Source organism: Camelus bactrianus, chromosome 29 (assembly GCF_048773025.1).
Source record: "Camelus bactrianus isolate YW-2024 breed Bactrian camel chromosome 29, ASM4877302v1, whole genome shotgun sequence".
NCBI lineage: Eukaryota > Metazoa > Chordata > Mammalia > Artiodactyla > Camelidae > Camelus > Camelus bactrianus.
Window position 1 is genome coordinate 11,058,544 of NC_133567.1, and position 21,813 is coordinate 11,080,356.

At 40.0% G+C, this 21,813-nt stretch overlaps 1 protein-coding gene and 1 long non-coding RNA gene across 5 annotated transcripts in view; one reads left to right on the forward strand and one right to left on the reverse strand.

The window, feature by feature from the left end:
* The first annotated feature begins 1,097 nt into the window (after positions 1–1,097).
* The window catches only part of LOC141575511 (uncharacterized), a 136,159-nt gene continuing 115,443 nt past the window's right edge, over positions 1,098–21,813 (forward strand). For both annotated transcript variants that reach the window (XR_012503134.1, XR_012503133.1), the window contains exon 1: positions 1,098–1,666. This is a non-coding gene — a long non-coding RNA (uncharacterized LOC141575511). The remainder of the gene's footprint in view (positions 1,667–21,813) is intronic.
* Positions 16,703–21,813, reverse strand: part of CPA6 (carboxypeptidase A6) — a 181,273-nt gene continuing 176,162 nt past the window's right edge. For all 3 annotated transcript variants that reach the window (XM_045507112.2, XM_010970621.3, XM_010970622.3), the window contains 2 exons: positions 20,380–20,464; positions 16,703–17,235 (listed from right to left, as the gene is read on the reverse strand). In XM_045507112.2, the coding sequence (XP_045363068.1) occupies positions 17,048–17,235; positions 20,380–20,464 (273 nt within the window). In that variant the 3' untranslated portion in view covers positions 16,703–17,047. The remainder of the gene's footprint in view (positions 17,236–20,379; positions 20,465–21,813) is intronic.

Consider the following 21,813-nt stretch of genomic DNA (forward strand, 5'->3'; position numbering starts at 1 on the left):
GGTTTGCTAGGTCCATCTCTTACAAAAGCAGCAGACCTTATCTCTGCCCTCCCCACAGCCCCTCATCCTTCCCGTTCAGCGCATCTGCCTTTAGACTGCTAAGTGCTGGCTATTTGCCTCCCTCAGCTGGAAGGCTGCCCTGGTCTCTGAGCCTGTTCTGCCTGTGCTTGGACAGGCTGGAAATGCTGTGGAAATGAAATCCCATCCCTCAGCAGCCCTGACTAATGCATGGAGCTAATGTATACATATCCCAGCTCCCTCATTTCTTGTAATTAGTTTTATTGAGATATAATTCACATAGAATTCTTATTAAAGTATAAAACTCAGTGGATTTTAGTAAATTCACAAAATTCGAGAACATTCCTATCCCTCTCTCAAAGAAATCCTATACCTGTTAGCAGTTACTCCCAACCCTCCCCTCCCTCTCCCCTGGCAACCACTAATCTAATTTCTGTCTCTATGAATTGGCCTTTTTTGGATATTTCATATAAATGGAATCATATAGTAACTGGTCACTCATTTCTGGATGGGTAACTTCAAGACACATGTCCGCTGCTGGCTCTCAGATTTCGCCAGCAGGATGAGGCTGATCGCCCACAGCTGTGATGGGTAATTAATTGGCTGCTTTGCCTTTCTGATCTCACTTGCCTGCTTTCCCACCAGTGTTTCCTGGAATCGCCGCTCAGATAAAGGGTTTGTACTCGACTCCCTGCTTTAGGATCTGCTTCTGGGAGAACCCAAACTAAAATGCAAGGTATGTCTAGTTAACTAATCCATTCATCAAATAAACGCTGAATATTGACTCTGCGTTTGGCACATCGCTCAACATTGAGGACGCAGCACAATCCAGCGGGACATCTTCCCTGCTCTAACGGACGGGTGTGCGCAGGGAATAAAGGCATTAGGCAAACTAAGTGAGATGAATGTTATAAAGGAATGGGTGAGGGAAGGCCTTCCTAAGAATGAGATCTGAGGAATGGGCAGGAGTCAGTCGGGGGAGAGGGTAGAAAAGCGTTCCAGGCAAGAGTCCCAGACCAAGATAAAGGAGAGCGTGGTGATTTGGCGAGTGGAGAGAAATCCGCAGGGCTCTTGCAGAGAGTTGGAGGAGGACAGTAGTGCTAGATACTCGCATCTCCCTTCAAGGAAGGATTTGGTGTCCAGCTGTGGCGCATGCAGTGATCAGGGAACAGGATACAGCTGTCGGCACCTCAGTAAGCCTCGCCTCTCCTCTCCTGCGCAGACTCGCCCAAGGTCACGCCCTTCCCGGGGTCGCTTGCCGTCGTCTGGTGGCTGGTGAGACGGGGAGACCCAGGCACAGCCAGCGGCCCGGGGTGCGGAGAACACCCTCCCGGGCAACGCTCACCCCAGAGCTCCCGGCTTCGTTGGGTCTGCATCGCCCTTCAGCTGCTTCCCCGCGCTAACCCGGCGTCTGCCCGCCTCCTTTCACAGGCGCGGATCCTTGCTCTTCACCTCGCTTCTTAAACTTGGTGCCAGAGCCAGCTCCAGGAGGACCCAGCCTCCCCCAGCAAGGAAGGAGGAAGGTTTTTCTGGTCATGTGTGATCTCCTCAGACACGGGGGAGGTAAGAGTCCCTGAGGCCTAACAGGAATGGACCCCACGTCCGGTGAGCAGGAACAACTTTGGCGTCTTCATGGAAGGATCTGAAGGTAAGTTTGCGTTTGGGAGATTCGGAAAGTCTGAGAACAACTCGGGGGGAGTGAGGATTGGTGGTGAGCATCAGCGTTTTGGGGGTTCATTTAAATTGCATTTTACTCTTTGTACGTAGTTTTCTACATTTGTCTCAAGTGATAACATTTGTATATACCTGTATAAACTAACCACAGGTCTGCTTGGGTTTATATATTTTTTCATCCCTGGATCCCCGAGGAATGTGAGCAAAAATGAACATAATGGAAATATGTTTTCCATAGAGGATAATATTAGATTATGTATGCTGGCATTTTACATTTTATGTTCTGTCTGGGTAGCAGACTTTTAAAATAATAATTAGATACTACTCCAGTGGGTACTTTGCAAAGCACTAAAATATTAAATAACTTGTATGTTTAACTTATTAGCTGGAACAGTGGTATCTACATTCCTCTGCCCTTTCTTTCGGGTGTATCACTATGGTCTAGTCTGCCCTCAGATTACAGATACAGGAGCACTTTCCCACCCTAAGGGTCTTAGGATGCTGCAGAGGTGGGTCTTCATTGCAGATATCCTGGAGCCCGTGGGCAGTCCCTACAGGCCTGGAGCTTAGTTGCTACAAAGCCAGTGGTGTGGCTGCCTCTTGGAGCCCACTGAGATGCTGGAATTGTTCCCCATCTGGCACGGCTCGGAGCATTCTCTTGCAGCCCCTTACATTCAACGCCTTCTGCAGTTTCCTAACGCCAGCACTTCTTGGGGACTCATCTCAAGAGGTCAACAGGGATCTCCGACCTCAAGCATGCTTTTCCTGATCCTCCCTCTAGTCATTCCCCTCAGACCTGAAAAGCATCCAGCACCCTTCCTGCCCTTGAGGGTGGGGGATGGGGTACTAACTTGAGGGCTTTAGAGGCAATTTCAGAGAAAAAGAGAAATACCCTTTAAATTCCCTGCCATAGAGCCAAATGTTTTGAATATGTGAAAATGAAAGCAATTTGACTTACTCGAAGTTCTAGAGCAACAAAACTAATGTGTGGTGATAAAAATCAGAACAACGGTTGCTTCTGGTGGTGAGGGGAGGTTGACTGGAAAGGGGCTCGAGGATCTCTTCTGGAGTGAAGGAAATGTTCTGTATCTTGATGGGGTGGGGGTACACGTTTGTCAAAACTTACTGAAATGTGTATTTGAGATCTATATGTTTTATGTACATTTAAAAAGAAAATAGGATGACAGTTCAAAAATGAAAAAAAAAATGACTATGTAAAAGTAAATCAGGAAGGATTTAGATTTCAGAATTGTTTTGTTTTAATTGTCTGACTTAACTAGGGACGGTTGTGGGAAAGGACCCACCGTCAGCATGTGGCTCCAGTAAGGGATATAAAAATTTTTTTTGGTCTATAGTTAATTATTTCTTAATAGAAATCTAGAACCTTGCATGAAACATAAGGCTCTTGGAACAGAAGTTTTCACGTTTCATTGTGGAATCTGATACACATTTCTTTAGCTTTTGTCTTCAGCTGACACTCAAGATTTCTGCCTACAGAGTGCACAGGTGACTATCCTGTTTGACTGTGTTAAGTGACCACCAATTAGTGTATGCTGTTGACAGGCGAGGGGAGGTCACTCAGACACCAATCACCACGTAACATCAGTGGTGAGAGACGGGTAGAGTGATAATTTCTAAAATTATTATGGATTAGATGACGTAGCCCTGTGGAGGATGCTGACTGATGGCCAGATCAGAACACTTGTGTATGGATGCCAGAAAAACTCAGGACACAGGATGAAATAAATGTTCAATTTGAATCAGATAAGCAACAAATAATTTTTTAGTGTAAGTAGGCATGGAGATAGTTCTATATATCACTTGCATAAGTGGGATATATACATGGGACATACCTGCAAGGACGCAATTATACTAAAAATTTACTTTTTTATCTGAAATTCAAATTTAACTGGTGTCCTATATTTTTATTTGCTAAATCTGGCAACTCTATGCTTGGGGTATGCTGAAAGGGCAGAGTTTTTTGTTTATTTGTTTTTTACTTGGCAAAAAATCAGAGGCACAGATTATCTGAGCCTGCGGTTCTCAAAATTTAGCTTGCATCAAAATCACCTGCAGTCCTTGTTAAGCCAGACAACTGAGCCCAAATTTCTGATACAGCAAGTCTGGGGTGAGGCCCTGAAAATGTTCGTTTTTAACACTCCCAAGCGTTGCTGGTGTTGATTTCAGGCATCACATCTGAGAACTAATGATGGAAGGCAATGTGTTACAGCTGTACGTGCCAGGACTGCTAGAAATGCTTCATTAATGCATCCTGTCCCTTGCCATTCTGCCCAGCACACTAAACTCTGCATCATTAATGAGGGACAACAATCAGACATATCGTGTATTGTCATGTAATAGCAATAAGCCTTTTATTTTATATGGTTGCCTATGTTTCCAGACTTGATGGCCACTCTGTATGTAAGTTATTTGCCTCTGTAGTGAATGGATTGCCTTTTAATGAGTGTGATGTTAAAATTCTGTATTAAAATTAGAATAAATTAAAAATTTGATAAACCCATAGAACAGTAATACCTGAGAAGCCTGGTTAAATTATATGCCAAATAAATATTTAACAAGGTTAGACACCAGAAATTATTTAGATTTTATTAAATACCATCACAATTTGCCTAGTGAAGTAGATACACATAGCCTCTGCACAACCGAGGATTTTTGGAGGACCCAGGATGGAATTTCCACATCATGACTTTTTTCTTGGAGGAAAATAAGAGGGATTTGCTTGTGTGTTTTGTGGAGCCTGAACATATTGAAATGTTTTAACGTAACCTTAAAGCTGACATTTTACATTTCTGCCATCAGGATGATTGGGGTTTGTTTCTGTTTCTTTTTACTTTTCTGTTTATTGACCTATTAAAATTGATGTGGATTTCCTCTTTTGAGGGAGAGAAATACATTGAGGAAAAAAGTGGAAGAAGGATACCAGTATATTTTGTTAGGTGTCCAAGTCCTTTGGCCACTTTTTGGAAATTGTTGATCTACCACAAATGCACATAAAATGTAGAGATAAGTATATAAATATAAAAATATTAGAGATATGCACTGAAGTGTATATGAGTGAAATATATCTAAGATCTGCTTCAAAATACTGCAGTAAGAAATTCAGAGGAGGAACGGTGAAATGTTTGGCAAAGTAAAATGGTGATAATTGCTGAGACTGTGTGATGGGAGTGTGAAGTTTATCATATTATACCACCTTTGTGTGTTTAGAAATTTCTATAAGTTAAAAGAACTCAATGACTTGTCTTATAGTCTCAGCTTTGCCACTAATTAGTCAAGAAAACAGACTCAAATCTTAAAAATACAGTGTCTCACTTTTTACAAATGACCATACTGCAAATAATCAGCAAGTAATTACTGAGCTAGGCTTACTGTGCAGGTAGCATTCTGAGGTTACTCTCTAAATTCCCAAGGATGTTGTCAGTTTACCAGAATGAACAATTTACGTTATTAAACTAAAACCCCTTTTTAAGTATTATCACAGAATTCATTGTTGAACTTCTTAGAGTACAAATGCTTGGAGCACTTGGTAAATAAAAGTTCCCGAAGACTTTTTTTTCATGTCTAAAAATAGTTATTTGGGTTAGGTGTCTGCTGAGAGAGCAGTTACTCAGACTCCCACGTGAGATTAGGACAGGGCAAAAAAGTAGTATGTTACAAATCCTGGCTCCTTTTGTGTTTCGGAGGTAAAAGCAAAACGGCCTTTAAGGTTTTAATCATACTGTCTGTATCTACTACACTGTAATATAATTTAACTCCCCAAAAGGCAGGTAAACACAGAAGGACACACGTAAAGGTTAAGAATATGCAAGCTTGTGTGTCTCTTGCTGTGTATGCTCGAGCATGAATGATGTGGAAAATCTGGAACACAGTCCAGGCATGGCTGTGTGGCACACTGCCAGACCAGGGGAAAGGATGTTCCTCTTTTTGTGGACCAGAAGCCATGGCATGGTTCAGGACCAGAAATGGCCTGTGGCCGGAAGGTCTGGGGGCAGGAGTGTGTGACCGCGTGCCTGGCCATCAGTGGAGTGGTTTACTGCATGTGTTTCACTGACACTGAAGAGCAGGAACCATGAGACATTGTAAATCAGGAGAGGTCGCTTTGCAGCCAGTGGAGCAGGGTAGGCACAGGTGCCGTGTGATAAATGTCCTTACCCTCCTGAATCACTAGAAATTCCTTCCTGTGGTTATTAAGCAATTATTCCCTGCCAGAAGGTGCATTCTGTGCAAAGAGGATTAAAGTCCTTTCATCATGTGGTGTGTTTGAGTTAACTGTATCCCTTCTGTTCTGCACCGAATGTGGGTGTGTCCCCGCCCCCTGCAAATTCATATGTTGAAGCCCTAACCCCTAGTGTAGATGTATGTGGAGATGGGGCCTCTGAGGAAGCAATTAAGGTTAAATAAAGCCATAAAGGTATAGCCCTGATCCAGTAGGATTTGTGTCTTTATGAGAAGTGACCTCAGAGAGTTCGCTCTGTCTGTCTCCCTCGCTCCATGCCATGCACCAAAGAAAGGCAAGGTAGCTGCCTGCAAGCCAGGAGGAGAGGCCTGACCAGAAGCTGAATCAGCTGGAACCTTGGTCTTGGACTCTTAGCCTCCAGATCTGTGAGAAAAACGTGTTTGTTATTTAAGCCACCCAGTCTCCGGCATTTTGTTATGGTTGCTGGGACTGACTGATAACCCCCCAAAAGGCAGTTAGATGAGAGCGCTTCCTTGTGGGGCCCACCAGAGGGGTCGGAGTGGAGAGACCTATCTGGAAAGGCAGGTCAGAGTTGGGTGCTTCCGCTGGGGATGGGATGGTGGTAGTGGGATTTCCCGAGCAGTCAGAGGCATTAGAGGATGCTGGCTAGTCTAGCTGCCAGGAGAGATGGCACTGGTGATCAATTTATGCCTTCCTTATGATTTCCCTCCTGAATCACCTTGGCAGGAGGCCGTAGCAATCAGAGTCGTTGCTCAGTAAACCTTTGGGTAAAGCATGAGTTCCTTTGGGACGTGGATTTGCGCTGGCACGTTGCTTATTTGTCATACAGGCAGAATGGTAAATGTATCCGGTAACTATTTCAATCTTGTTAGTGTAAGCTTTTAAGAATAAAATCTTTATTACTCTGGAGTACTGAGTAGAGATATTTTCTCCCATCAAAGCCTATATTTAAATGATTTCTTCTTCCTTTTAGATGAGATATGTATTGAAATATTTTTCTTCTAAGTTGACTTACTTTGTCAACAGTGTGCTATAGAAAAAAATTTCCTGTAGTTAAACAAGGTGTCCAGTAGCTTGATTGTGATAAAAGTGGATGAAGATGGACCCTTAATGATCATGTACCCATCTTCAATGAAGATCTCTGTAAGCTCTGATTAGGTTAAAAGCCCCCACCTGCCACCTCCATCCAAGCCCAGTAAAATCTGCCTGCATCTCCTACCTTATGTTCTTACATTTTAGTAAAATTTAGAAAAGGTTGCTCAGTATGAATGTGAGGGTCAGGCCCTTTGCTGATATTTTTCATATGTTACCTACTTTAATCCTCACTGTAGACCCGCAGTACAGGCCTTGGCATCCGTATTTTACAGATAAAAACTAAAGGAGGACTTCTCTGGAGATTTAAAGACCTAGGCTTGCTGATCACAATCTTCTTTCTCTTGTAAATATAAAGCCAAACATAGTTCTTGTCTCATGTGTCCTCTCTTGACGAGAGAAATTACATTTGGAATTTTGAAAACACCTTTCTTCCATGGTCTACTCATGTATTTTCATTAATATTTTGGAAACAAAACCTTACTCTGAAGTAAAAGCCACTGATTAAAATCCACAAGTAACATTATGCAGCAAATAATGCCTGGGCTCTGGAATATCAGAGTAAATATGGAAAACTGAGCCATTATTCTCATATGCAACCCAAAAAGAGTTTTAATGAAACATTTTGTGTGGCACCAGAAATTGGCACTGGCTGACTGATTAAACAGGAAAGGAGTTTATTATGTAAATATTTGTGGGAGAACCAGTCCAAAGCGAAATCTGGGGACGATGTCCAACTGCAGGCAGTTGAGCAGACCTGCTGAGTTTAACCACAGCCTCTACCACATCAGCACTTCTGCTGCCCCCGCCCCGCCACTGCTGTTTCTGCAGCATGAATTTGGCTGCCATTTTTGCCACCCCGTGGATTCTGTGTGGAGCCTCCTTTCTCAAGTTGCTCACTTCTTTTTCTTTAAAAAAAAAAAATTCCTACACTAATTAAGAAAAAAATCTTGTTATGATTATATGAGATCTACCCTCTTAACAAATTAAGTATACATTCCAGCATTGCTAACTCTAGGCACAATGCTGTAAACAGATCCCTGGAGCTTCTATAACTGAAACTTATTACTGTTGAATAGCAGCTCTCACTTCTGAACCTATTCTCATTAGGGGAGCCTGAGTCATGCTTGTATGCTGCAAACGATATTACTGCTGGGTTCTATCTTGGGAAGACAGGATTCTTAAGAATTCATATTCCCTAGGCAAGGCAGGGCATTCTAAGGTGTGAGCCACACAAATTATAATAAATATCCAGTGAGACTTCAATGTTTATAAAACTAGGATCCAAATGGTTTATTCTCAAATAATGATATAGTCAAAAGAATATGGCCCACTAATTTCAAAGCCTTTGTTGAATACCACAAAAGCCATATATAATCTTCGGCGATAATTCTTTAAGTTCCTTCTTTACTCCTGTCCATCATCCTACAAACTGCAGCTGCCCGAGCCTCCTGGCCTCAAAGTCCCTGGGAAATTCCCATTCCTGCCTAAGGAGCCCCCTGCTCCCCTTCTGCCTTCTCATCTTTCCTCTCAGTTCCCCATTACAAAAGCTCAAGACCGCAAGAACAGGTCTACTAAGAAAGGACCGACCTTGGAGGGAGGCAGAGGCAAGAGATTAAGACAGGCAAAACTAGAGTTCTCTGTAGCCCTTAAAGAAGGGGAATGGTAGGGAAAGAGGGTGGTGCACTAAAAATTTGTATCCAGTCATAAGGAAACACTTACTAGTGATACTTACACACTTGGATTAATGTACTGGTCTTAATAAAATATGCAGATTGCTGTAAGATCTGTGTTTGAAATGTTGATTGTGATTCAAAGTCTTCTTTATAAAAGCAGCTTAGCTAAAGATGATAAATAAAAAGGAACAGACTCCCAAGTATTTTAAAGGAAATAGAAAGGCTAGTGTCCCCATTTATGAGTCTAAAAATTAGATTTCAAGCTCCCAGTACAGAATTACTTCTTTAGTAGTAACTCAGAGTTACAATTATCATAAATAATTGATTCTTGGACACCCCTAGGGAGCTCAGGACTACCTCTTCAGGATCCTCATGTATCTCCCATGATCGTTGGTGACAGGTGCAGTGACACTTCAAATATTCATTCTTTTGTGAGATTCTGTTGACCCTGTCCCAGAGCCTTTAGAATGTCTGTTCATGTTTGGTGCTCTACCAAATGAAAACCTTAGACAATATTCCTGACCAATATTGCTTGAGATAGACAGCTGGATATTAATACATTCAGTAACAGTTTCTGCTGAGCAGATATCAGATAGCCTCCCTTAGAATATTGAATACAGCTTTAAATTACTGAAGAATTCTACCTAGGATGGCAGGGACCTGCGCTTCTTACCAGAAGTACAGCTATAATAGAAATTCAATAACTGAACCCAACACCAGTCACTCGGTGGTTGTGAGTTATTTCCTCCAGAGCATGTACCCGGAACTGCTGGTCACTTTCGTGGTAGGGTTGGGTATTCCTGCGACCTTTTAAACTTCTTCCCAATCAGGGAAGCATTTACTCTTAAGTCAGTTTAAAACTTAGAACACATTATTTCAGTGTTTTGTGGGAAGCTATCCTCTTAGTTGAACTCATAACTAAATTATAAGGTGGATAGCATTCCAGAGTCTATGATGTCTTGAGTTATTTGATGTGCTTCTCTCCCCAAGCCTGGGCTGGTGGAATAAGGCGGATGCACTGGGGCAGAAACTCCCACAGGAGAAAGAGGAAGTGGTCCTAGAAGTCCTAACTGCAGAAACACAGTGTGGGGATCGGCAGCACATTGGAAATGAAGAATTAAGAGTCTGCTTTAGAAGAACTTCAAGTTGCCTTTATTTTCATGTGCACTGTTCAGGCGTCTTAGCAGTTCTCAGTGCCATTTGCTTTGTGAAGTATATTAGGTATTCAGTGTGGCTGTTTCCAGGTTTATTATGCAATATTCTGATTCTGATTCATAAAAATATTCCATTAAATGCAATCGCTCATGTAATTACTTTGCTTAATCTACAGCATACTTTAATTAACTTTGCATAGAATTCTGATTTAATCAATTAGACTTGATCTAGTATAACTTAGCTGTAAATACTTTCCATGGTGCCGCAGCCCCAAATCATTATCGGGAGCTAAGGTAATATATGACCCTACCTAAAACAAACAAATTTCCTAAGTTAAGAAAAGCAAATCATAATTTAAACTATAATGTTTGTATTTTAAAAAGTAAACTATAATGAGCGGATCATTCTATTTTCATTAGTGGTCTATTAAAAACAATGTCATTGGGAGTGCCAGAACTTAAAAAGTAGATTTTATTTGCATCTATTCCCAAAGCCTTGAGAACAAAAGAGTAAACTCAAGCAAGAGTCACCACATTTTGGCTTAGTAAACAGACTCATGAACAGCAATGTCTCATGATACTTGTTCACTGTTCTGGGTTGAGTTTTGTCTTCCCACAAAAAGATACATTGAAGTTCCAATTCCCCCAGGACCTCAGGATGTGACCTTATTTGGAAATAGGCTCATTGCAGATGTAATTATTTAAGCTGAGATCTTACAGGAGTAGGGTGGGCTCCCAATCTGATACGGCTGGTGGCCTTAGAAGAAGACCGCTGTGTGATGACACAGACACACAGAGGGCTATGAGAGAGGAAGGCTGAGTTTGAAGTTAAGCAGCTGCAAACCAAGGAGCACTACAGATTGCTGGCAACCAACCAGCAGCTAGGAAGAGGCAAGGAAGGATTCTCCTGCAGGTTTCAGAGGGAGCACTGCCCTGCTGACACCTTGATTTTGGACTTCTAGCATCTTAGAACTGTGGGAAAACAAATTGCTGTTTTAAGCAACCCAATTTGTGATGCTTTGTTACGGCAGACCTTGGAAACAAAAACACTCCCTAAAACTAAGCTGAGAGCTACAACTCAGCATAACCAGAATCTGTAAAATTACTATTAATAAAAGTGGGGGATGGGGGATTGTATCTTGCTAAACTATTTTTAATTTATTTTTATTTCTTTCTACTTTTTTAAAACATCTTTTTATTGAGTAATAGTCATTTTACAATGTTGTGTCAAATTCTAGTGTAGAGCACAATTTTTCAGTTATACATGAACATACATATATTCATTGTCACATTTTTTTTTTTCGCTGTGAGCTACCACAAGATCTTGTATATATTTCCCTGTGCTATACAGTATAGTCTTGTTTATCTATTCTACATTTTGAAATCCCAGTCTGTCCCTTCCCATCCCCTGCCCCCTTGGCAATCACAAGCCTGTATTCTATGTCCATGAGTCTGTTTCCGTTTCGTATTTGTTTTGTTTTGTTTTTTTTAGATTCCACATATGAGTGATCTCATCTGGTATTTTTCTTTCTCTTTCTGGCTTACTTCACTTAGAATGACATTCTCCAGGAACATCCATGTTGTGCAAATGGCGTTATGTTGTTGGTTTTTATGGCTGAGTAGTATTCCATTGTATAAATATACCATCTCTTTATCCAGTCGTCTGTTGATGGACATTTAGGCTGTTTCCATGTCTTGGCTATTGTAAATAGTGCTGCTATGAACATTGGGATGCAGGTGTCATTTTGAAGTAGGGTTCCTTCTGGATATATGCCCAGGAGCGGGATTCCTGGGTCATATGGTAAGTCTATTCCTAGTCTTTTTTTTTTTTTTTTTTTTTTGGTTTCACTTTGTTTTATTTATTTATTTATTATTCATTTTTTTTAATTGAAGTAAAATTCACATAACATAAAAATAACCTTTCAAAAGAGTACAATTAGTGGCATTTAGTACATTTTCAAAGTTCTACAACCACCACCTCTACCTGGTTCCAAAACATTTTCAACACTGTCAAGGGAGACTCCATACCCACGATGCAGGCATTCCCTATTTCTTCCCTTCTCCAGCCCCTGGACCTAATCTGCTTTCTGTCTCTATGGATTTAACTATTCTGGATATTTCATACAAATGGAAGCATATAATTACATGACCTTTTGTGTCTGGCTCCTTTCACTTAGCATTTTGAAGTTCTTCAGGATGTAGCATGTATCAGTACTTCATTTCTTTTTATGGCTGAATAATATTTCGTATTATGGATATACCATGTTTGTTTGTCTTTTCATCCACTGATGGAAATTTTGGTTGTTTCCACCTTTTGGTTATTGTGAATAATGCCACTATGAACATTGGTGTACAAGTATCTGTTTGAATACCTGTTTTCAATTATCTTAGGTATGTACCTAGGAATTTCAGATCACATGGTAGTTGTATGTTTAACTTTTTGAGGAGTCACAAATATTCCTAGTCTTTTGAGGAGTCTCCATACCGTTTTCCACAGTGGCTGCACCAAACTGCATTCCCACCAGCAGTGTAGGAGGGTTCCCTTTTCTCCACAGCCTCTCCAGCATTTGTCATTTGTGGACTTTTGAATGATGGCCATTCTGACTGGTGTGAGGTGATACCTCATTGTAGTTCTGATAATTAGTGATATTGAGCATTTTTCATGTGCCTATTGATCATTTGTATGTCTTCCTTGGAGCATTGCTTGTTTAGGTCTTCTGCCCATTTTTGGATTGGGTTGGTTGTTTTTTTTTTCTTTTTAAGTCGTATGAGCTGCTTATATATTCTGGAGATCAAGCCTTTGTCGGTTTCATTTGCAAAAATTTTCTCCCATTCTGTAGGTTGTCATTTTGTTTTGCTTATGGTTTCCTTTGCTGTGCAAAAACTTGTAAGTTTAATTAGGTCCTATTTGGGTTTTTTGCTTTTATTTCTATTGCTTGGGTAGACTGTCATAGGAGAACATTTTTGAGATGTATGTCAGATAATGTTTTGCCTATATTTTCTTCTAGGAGGTTTATTATATCTTATGTTTAAGTCTTTGATCCATTTTGAGTTTTTTTTTTTGTGTGTATGGTGTAAGGGAGTGTTCTAGCTTCATTGATTTATATGCTGCTGTCCAGTTTTCCCAGCACCATTTGCTGAAGAGACTGTCTTTATTCCACTGTATATTCTTGCCTCCTTTGTTGAAGATTAGTTGACCAAAGCTAAACTATTTTTTAAAATGTAGGTGCCGTTTTTAGTTTGAAGTTTACTTCTACATTCCTAAGCAAGTATAGATTGATAAATTTAACATGTTTTGTTTCCAGCACCCCCTCCTCATACACAGCGCCTAGTAGAGTGCCTTGAACATAAATCATGCATCAGTACATCTTGTAGCTTAATTTAAAAAGATTAAAAATGAAAATAGCCTATAAATATTAAAATACCCACTTATAGAACTTGAGCTGTAAAATATATATAGTGCTACCGAAATGTGAGAATAATCATTGAAAAGAACTTACATGAGGTTTTTTAAGGTAAAATTCTATCTTGAATCTGTATGTAGATAATAAACTATATACTAGTTAGTTTGTAGACTATTCAGATTCTATATTTTTCTGTTGCCCTCATTTTGACTTTGAAAAAATTACTCTCAGCATCTGCATTATGTGAAGGGCAAGGAAAAGTAAAATAATACAAATTTAAGTTCTTGGTATTAACTTGCTAACAGATCTTATTGCATAGGGTATAGAATAGGTAGAAATTTAAAATACAATAAAAAAATGAATTTCAGGGATTATCTGTAAATTCTTTTTTTTCCCCCCTGAATATTCAAGAGTTGACTACTGTTTGGTTGTTACAGGAGTGATGTTTGGAAAGGCATCCATAGACACTAGCAAAGAATCTGGACACAGACAGCTCCCAGAGCAGGGGATACACTGTGCACTCCCAGTCAAAGGGGAAAGTTTCCTTACGGGTCCGTGAAAGTTGCCAGATGACCGTGGTTGATTGTGTGAGTCTTTGACAGGTTCTGTGAGAAGCAGCCCCTTCCCATTTTGGGGAGTCTTCATAAATCTCCGGCTCTCCTGGTTGTTTCTGGACACTTTTGGCTTTCACCTGTTCTGTGGGTAGAAATAACTAGTATAAGGCAACCCTCTCAGCCCCAGGTCATCTCTGAGCATTTACTGCCAGATGGGATGCACTGAAGTCCCAGGTGTGGTGTTCCTCAGCAGGACTGAGCCTCAAGCCTGCCTGAGACCATTCCTGCAAACATGTAACTGGGACTACAACAAGATAGAAAGATAATTTAGATTTGTAAAACATAGACAAAACTACTATTTCCTGACTACTATATTCTAGGTTCTAGGCTAGGCATTCCACGTACAATCTCATTTAATATTTCTTTTAAATTTAATTTTGATTATTTTTATTGAAACAATGTACATTTGATAAACATCAAAAAGACTGGATGGTGAGCAGTTGGGAGTGTTTTAAAAAACCAATCTTCCTTTTAAAAGGAATATACTCTATGACATTTTTTATCATTAAAAAAAGTCAAATAATATGATAAAGCTTACATTAAAAACAGCAGTCCTCTGCTCCATCCTGCCTTACTCTCAGTTCCCTCCCATTAGCCTAATAATTCTTAATCATTAAAATTAATTCTTCTAGTACTTTATTTCTAAAAAACATTCGGATACTGATTTTTTTGATTTTTTTTCCCTCCAGTTTTAAATGTTGTCTATTGACTTATTATGGCAGATGAGGAGTTAACCCTTTATACCCCCTCCTCTCACATACATTTACTTCTTTCTATCCTTTTACATTTATATCACAGTTATTGGTTAAGTCAGTAATTAGGGCTAACATTTTAACTATATAAATATTATTTATAGCTAAGTCATAAATAAAGTAGGCTGTGATTTTATTTCTTCTCTTGAATAACTCATTGTCTTCACCAGGGTTAACAATTGCTTTTTTTTTTGTTTGCTTGGTTTCTGTACTTTTATTATTAAATTAAAAAACTGAAGTATAGTTGATTCACAATGTTGAGTTAGTTTCAGGTGTACAGCAAAGTGATCCTATTCAATTACACATACACACACATACATAATCTTTTTCAGATTCCTTTCCATTATAGGTTAAGACAAGATACTGAATGTAGTTCCCTGTGCTGTATAGTAGGTCTTTGTCGTTTATCTCTTACAGATAGTAATGTGTATATGTTAATCCCAAACTCCGAATTTCTCTCTTCCCAACCTCCTTCCCCTTTAGTAACCATAATTTGTTTTCTATGTCTGTGAGCCTATTTCTGGTTTGTAAATCAGTTTATTCATACCACATATAAGTGATACCATCTTACATTTGTCTTTCCTAAATTTTTTGATAGAAGTAGAAGTCTGCACATGTTTAAGTGTTCTGTTCATATTTATCTTGGAGAATTTCATCTGAAGCCTTCAGTTCTCTTCCTCCTATTCCAAGGTAGTTGTTCTCTAAGCCTGGCATTTGCTCTTACTGGGATTTTTCCTTTCACCATTATCTTGATTCCCTCCCCCCCCCTCCCCAATTCCTTTCTCCTATGTTGGATTTCCTATTTTCTGGGCTCCTACATCATTCTCTTAGTTTACTCCCTCATTTTGGTAAAGCATATCCTTCAGAAGTTTCCTGAGAAAGATACGTATCTAGGACCTCAGTTGTACAAAAATGTCCATATTCTACCCTCACATTTCATTGATTGTTTTGCTGGGTATAGATTTTTTAGGACAGAAATTTCCCGCAGAATTCTGAAGGCATTTCTCCATCTTCAAGCTTCAGTGGTGCTGTTGAGAAGTTTCATTCTACTCTAGTCCTCATTCCTTTATCTGTGACTATTTGTTTTTTGTTTTTTTCTCTCTCTGGGAGTTTTTAGGCTCATCTCTTTATCCTGGTGTTCATGATGTGTTTTGGTCAGATAAATCTGCTAAGAGGATTTGCAGTTGCTTCTACCAAATACTTGGAGACTATAATTTAACCAATCTGGGATTTATCAGAAGTAAAACTCTTGGCTAGAGGTTTATCAGACCAGTCAGGTAGTAGGAATTTGGGCTGCAAAATTGGGTGAGGGCTGACTTGTGTTTCCAAATTCTCAGTAGCAATTGCTCCCCTCTCTACTCTTGCCAAGATTTTAAATAGTCTATTTTCGGTGTGGTCCACTGGAAGTGGCATGGTGTTTGCTTGTAGTTTGTCCTTACACTGAAGGATTAGCAGGAGGAGAATCTGCTAGTAGACTCCCCACCTTGGAGTAGCGCTGGGTTTTGTTCTCTGCTCCCATTCCCCGAAGTGCTGTGAAAACCAGAGTCTGCACTCAGCTGCTCTGACACACTCTCTCAGGGTAACAGTGCACCTCTTACCTTTCTAGGACCCTGCCTTCACTTCATGTCCGGTCTGAGATTTCCTTACTTTTTTTATCTGATGTTTCAAAGATAAATTTTAAAAAATTGTGTTTTGTCCAGAAGTTTTACTTATTTCCAGCAGTCCCGACACTTATCCTGTCATATTCCTGGACGTGGGAGACTGTATCACCTTTTTAAGCCTCAATTTCCTCATTTGAAAAATGGGGATGATAATAGAATTTGAGGAATTGGTGAGATTATTAGTAAGTATAAATCTCTTAACACTCTGTGGAATCTCAATGTTTACTCTTTTTTTTTTTAAGTGGTATTTTCAGAGTCTGAACCTAAGTGCTCTTTCTTGCTACATTTTTATAGGTCCTTGGTGTGCTAATGCCAGGGGATGATGTGAGTAACTCGAGGTCTTATTAAGTTGTATATTTATTAAGAAATATCATTCTTTCCATTTCAAAAATCTGCGTTTCAGATGAGAACCAAGTCATTTAACATTAGTAGTCTAGATCTTAATTGAGAACGTGAGATTTATTGACATGGAATCCTCAATTTGTACATTTCTTGAGACAAAAGGGTTTGAAAATATCCCCTCCCCCCTTAAATAACGCTAAAGGGAGAGAAAGTGGATACCTTTTCTTACAACAGACTAGGTTATACTCTAATTTCTTTTTTACCGCCATTTTTTTTTTTATTGCCATAGAGTGGGATTGCATGAGAGGGTCCTTTTAAAGTCCACAGATAAGTTCACTCTAAGCGGTCAACCCTCTCTTTAAAAACAATTTCCACCCACTGGCAAGCAGCTCTTGGGCAGAATCCGCTCCCTCTGGCAGTTAACCTGACCCTTGGGCCGTCTCAGGGACACTTCTTCAGTAGATGCATTGTGATGTTCTTCACAGCCAGCATGGTCTCTGTGCAGGTGGGTTTGATAAGCATCTCTGGGAGTAAAAATCCAAAATGCCCGGTGTCACGTAGTTCAAAAGCAAATGTGTAGGGTATTCCATTTTTGTAGGCCCAATCCATTGAGCTACCAGAGCTCACATCTAAAAGTTAAAAAAAAAAAAACAAACAAAAAAAGTCAGCTTCATTAAAGAGTCTGCATAATTTTCAAAATGTATATATAGTACTTGCTTACGAAGCTATACTAAATCTTTCCAATTAAATACCCTTTCAACAAGAACGATTTAACCATAGTTCCTCAGCGTCAGGCTCATGGAACTTATAAATCATACCTGCTATCATCATAAATCACACCAGCCACTATCAGTCTGGTTCTTGCCTCTGCCATCTCTGAAAACTTTGTTCTCTGTTCTGAAAACTAGTCTAAGTATTAATGCTTTATCAGCCCAAGGACCTCAATTTCTCAGCCTCAACTCCGTTATCATTTATCTGCACCCGCACTTTATTCACCACACTGTGGACTTTTATCACTCAGTTCTCTTTCCAAGGTCTAGAATATTGAAGATCTGTTCCCAGAAAACCTTATTTCTTCTACTTCCCCTATTTTTTTCACCCCTGATGAATTTGCTCTTTGCCTTTACTTAGTTTCCAGACTCCCCCTGAGGCTTCTTAGAATTTCACTGAACTCTACAGGCTATGGTCAATTACTCCACTGAATTTCTCACCAGATCTTTTCTAATCCTTTCCTGCTTTTGTTTTGCTAATTCTCAATCCCTAGTCTAGTTTCTGTTTTCTCCCTTGCGAGGGAGATGGAGAAAGTCTTTGCTGTAAATTCATACTAGTCTCTGAAGTCCTTCTCCTTTACCAGTGGTGCTCCAGGGTCCTTTTTTCTAGATCTTCACTTACAGAACCTCTCTTATTCTCTCCTGGTCCTGCCCCTCACTTTGCCACTGTCTCCAGTCTCATGATGGGTAATTAGCCCATCATCTCCTCTGCTTACATCACAGTTCTGACTTTTGTCCTTCCAGCTCAGGAAGAAATGCTGCTGGTCGTCTACACGTGACATTGTTTGATACCATGTTGTCTCTGGTAGCAAGAGGGCCCCTTCTCCAGGACCTTGTTTTGTTGATAGAACCCCCACCCCCCGCATCTGCACTGACTGAGATGTCCAACCACCACTCTCCTAGAGCATTTCCTTCTCATGATCCTATTAGGTCTCATATTCTTTTACTTCTTCCTTCTGCTTTAGAACTCAAAAGAGAATCTATATGTGTTGTTTCTTCATCCTCAACCACTTTCAGTCTGGTTCTTGACTCTCCCTGGCTCTGAAACCTTTGTTCTTGAAGGCCACCAATGAGAGCAGGCCCAGTCTCCTTTGGGGTGTTTTTTTTTTTTTTTCCTTCTTCCTTAGATCCCACTTCCAACTTCTCAGCAGCACTTAACCTAGCTGACAATCCATTCTGGCAAGTCTCCCCTTCTGGCTGCTGCCACCTCACATGCTTCAGCTTTCCAGCACAGAGCTGAAAGTGTGGACTTCAGGAAGCTTTAGGCAGACTGTGGGTGTGGGCTGTATCTGATCCATCACCTACTGTGGCTGTGCCTCAAGTCTCCCCTTTTGAAAACGGGATTGTAATACCTACTGCGTAGGGTTGTTGGGGAAATTAAATAATGTGCTCAGGATATATTAGATGTTAGTGTTTTGTGTCTTTACACTCCAAAGTGCCTAGTGTACAGTTTTTAGCATCACATGCTTTTAATAATTAATGAACAAATGTTTCATAGAAGACTATATACTTTTCCCCCCAAATTTATATGATCCAGCCTGACATAACACGATTTTATTTTTAAATTCCCCAATTCAAATGATACCACTTTTTATGCCACTTTTGCCAGGACAAGTTAGAGACAGAATTATGTGAAGATGACAATTACATGACTCTGCTGTTTCCCAGGCCCCCCTTGCTTCAGTTGGGGACAGATGGTCGTCTGTGGTTCATTGTCCCTCCGGGTTAGAGTTCACTGGAACTACAAATAGTAGTCATAGTAGCCAAAGTCAGGGACAATATTTGCCAACACTTACATCATGGTGATAGGACAGCCTCATTTCTATGGTAGCAGGTTATTCTCGGTAAATATGCTGCTATGACTGTGCCTTGATACCAAACTGAAAAGGTCAACTGTGAGTAAGATTTTTAAAAATCAGTATTTTAAGATTATTAATATATATTGTGCTGGCATTAACTGATGTGATTCCCCCTCCCCCCATACTATATTTCAGCTTTCAAGGTGGTGCTGTTGAAAAAGCTATGAAAAGGTCAGTGTAAGACCAGTGATCATGGACTTAAAAAATTCTGATACATCAGACATTATCACTATTAGGATAAATTTATATGATAAGCAATGTTCATTAACAAACCAACGTTTTCTTCTGAAGACTGAAGAAAGTGAGTGATTAGGAATATAACAAGTAAATTAAAGAAATCAAGGAGAAATTTACTACCTCGCTGAAAAGCATTATTAGATGTCACCATCTATACATAAAACATGTGTATACACCTTCATATGCACACATAGACATTCAGATATATGTGACTTCTCGCTAGAGTTTGCAAGTTATATAGTCAATGAATTTTAGAGTTTGAAAGGCCATGAGAAATGACCTAGTCCAATTCCTCACTGAGCAGTTGTGGAAACTGAAGCCCGGGATTAATATCTTGACCAGGATGACATTAACTCGTGGCAGAATGAAGACTAGGATCCATGCCTCCTGGCTCTTTGCCCAAGGGCTTTCCATGTGCCCAGTTGCTCTTTACTTCACATAAAATAAGAAATATTTTAATAACCTTGTAAGATGCGTTATGTAAGAAACAGAATGTCATAACAAGAATTGTGGAGGAAAGGATAAAAGGGAAGCTCTTTTAGGGCTGAAACATTACTCCATTATCTTCTCGAGGCTCATTTCCACTTTTACAGTAGTTACAATTGCTTAAGGAGCTCATCTTGGTACTTTGTACTGTCATAAGATCTCAATTCAACTTCGCAGTCTTTACTACATGCTTAGAATATTCTCTGCTTAGTATTTGTTTGGATTGGTATAGTGATTTTTGTTAAGCAGTAGAAAACTCATCAAACTCCCTCCATCTTCCTTGGCTAATTGAACAGTCAAAAATTTCACTTTAAGGGGGGGAACACATTTTCTCTTTTTTTTTTTTTTTTAAGAAGGGAAGTCATTACACAGGATATTGGTTCAAGAGATGATTCCAACACAACATCCATAGGAAACTTACACAACGTGCTGGAGGCAGGTCCATATCTATACTGTACCCCATGTACCGACCGGAGTGCATTCACAGCTTTATAAGCGGCAGATTCCTGTGAGGTTGAATACAGAAATTATATCACTTATATCATTGGACTGAAACCTTAAGGAATACTGGCATGTTGTCTGAGCCTTAGGGGTCATTAATTTGGAGAACCGGGATAGGCATGTTAATTAATAGTCTAATAATTTTGTTACATGATGCATTTTTGCAGTACATTTTAGAACACATTATTTCCCTGGATTAAGTCTCACAGTGAGCCAGTGATCACTAATATTTCCGTATACAGACAAGAAAGGAAGGCTCAGCGAGGTTAATGGGCCAGCTGGGGTTATACAGCAAGGTGTAGAGTTGGGATAAGCACTCAGTTTCTGATGCTGATTTAGTGTTCTGTCCTATTCCCTTTGTGGTTCAGGTACACCCACTTCTATAAATTACAAACTGCTTGACAGGGCAGGACCCCTGTCAGTCTTACTCAGAGCTACACATACAGTAGTTAGCAGTGTGTCTGTACATAACTGACACTTAATCAATATTTCTTGCATGAATGTTGAATAAGCATAGATCTGCAAGAATATCAAGATAATCTTATTGATCCTAAGTACATACTCCAGTGGCTAGGTACAAGGTTTTTAAAACCCATTTGGATCAATTAAGAAACCAGTTCCTTCGGTAAGAATGACTTCTCTTGCTCTCTGTTTTCCCCACTGGGAATGGAAACAATTTCAGAGTGCTTCCTGGCATCTGAGGTTACACATGCCTCTGGCAGAGCTCATCCAGGCTCTGCTAAGATGTAGCAATTCTGAGGTAGAAATTCCTACCAATGCCCCAAGTCAGGAAAAATAAGCCTCATCAAATACAAAAAGGTGAACATTCTAACACGAACTAGAACAATACAGGCTACCCTTGAAAATATTTTCAAGTGGTATAAAAGCACTAGTTTCAACAGGGAGTTTGAGAAGTATTGTATGACCAGCAAGAGGAAAAGAATAGAAGTCTGTTGAAACCAGTATACAACTCTCCCATTTCCATTTGCCTGTGAATAATTTAATATGGCCACTGAAGCTCTCTGGGCAGCGTGATGCTTTGTGTTGGACCCAGCTTCAGCTTGCTGTCCTCACTCACCTCAAGGATGCAGAAAGCAGCACTGGCGGCAAATGCCACCCTTGATGGATATTCGGGGACCTGGCAGGCATTTATTATTGATCTCACTGATGATGGCAGTCTCCTCACAGGAGCCAGCAGAAAAGGAATGTAAACACCATAATGAGGGAGCTTTAAGGAGAAAGTGCTAAGACTTTTAACATCTTCTCCAATGGTCTCAGCAGTATTCCATGGCAAAGGCAGACATTTCTACATTTAGAAGATGACTGCATTCTGCTGCTGAGGAGACCTTTGTTG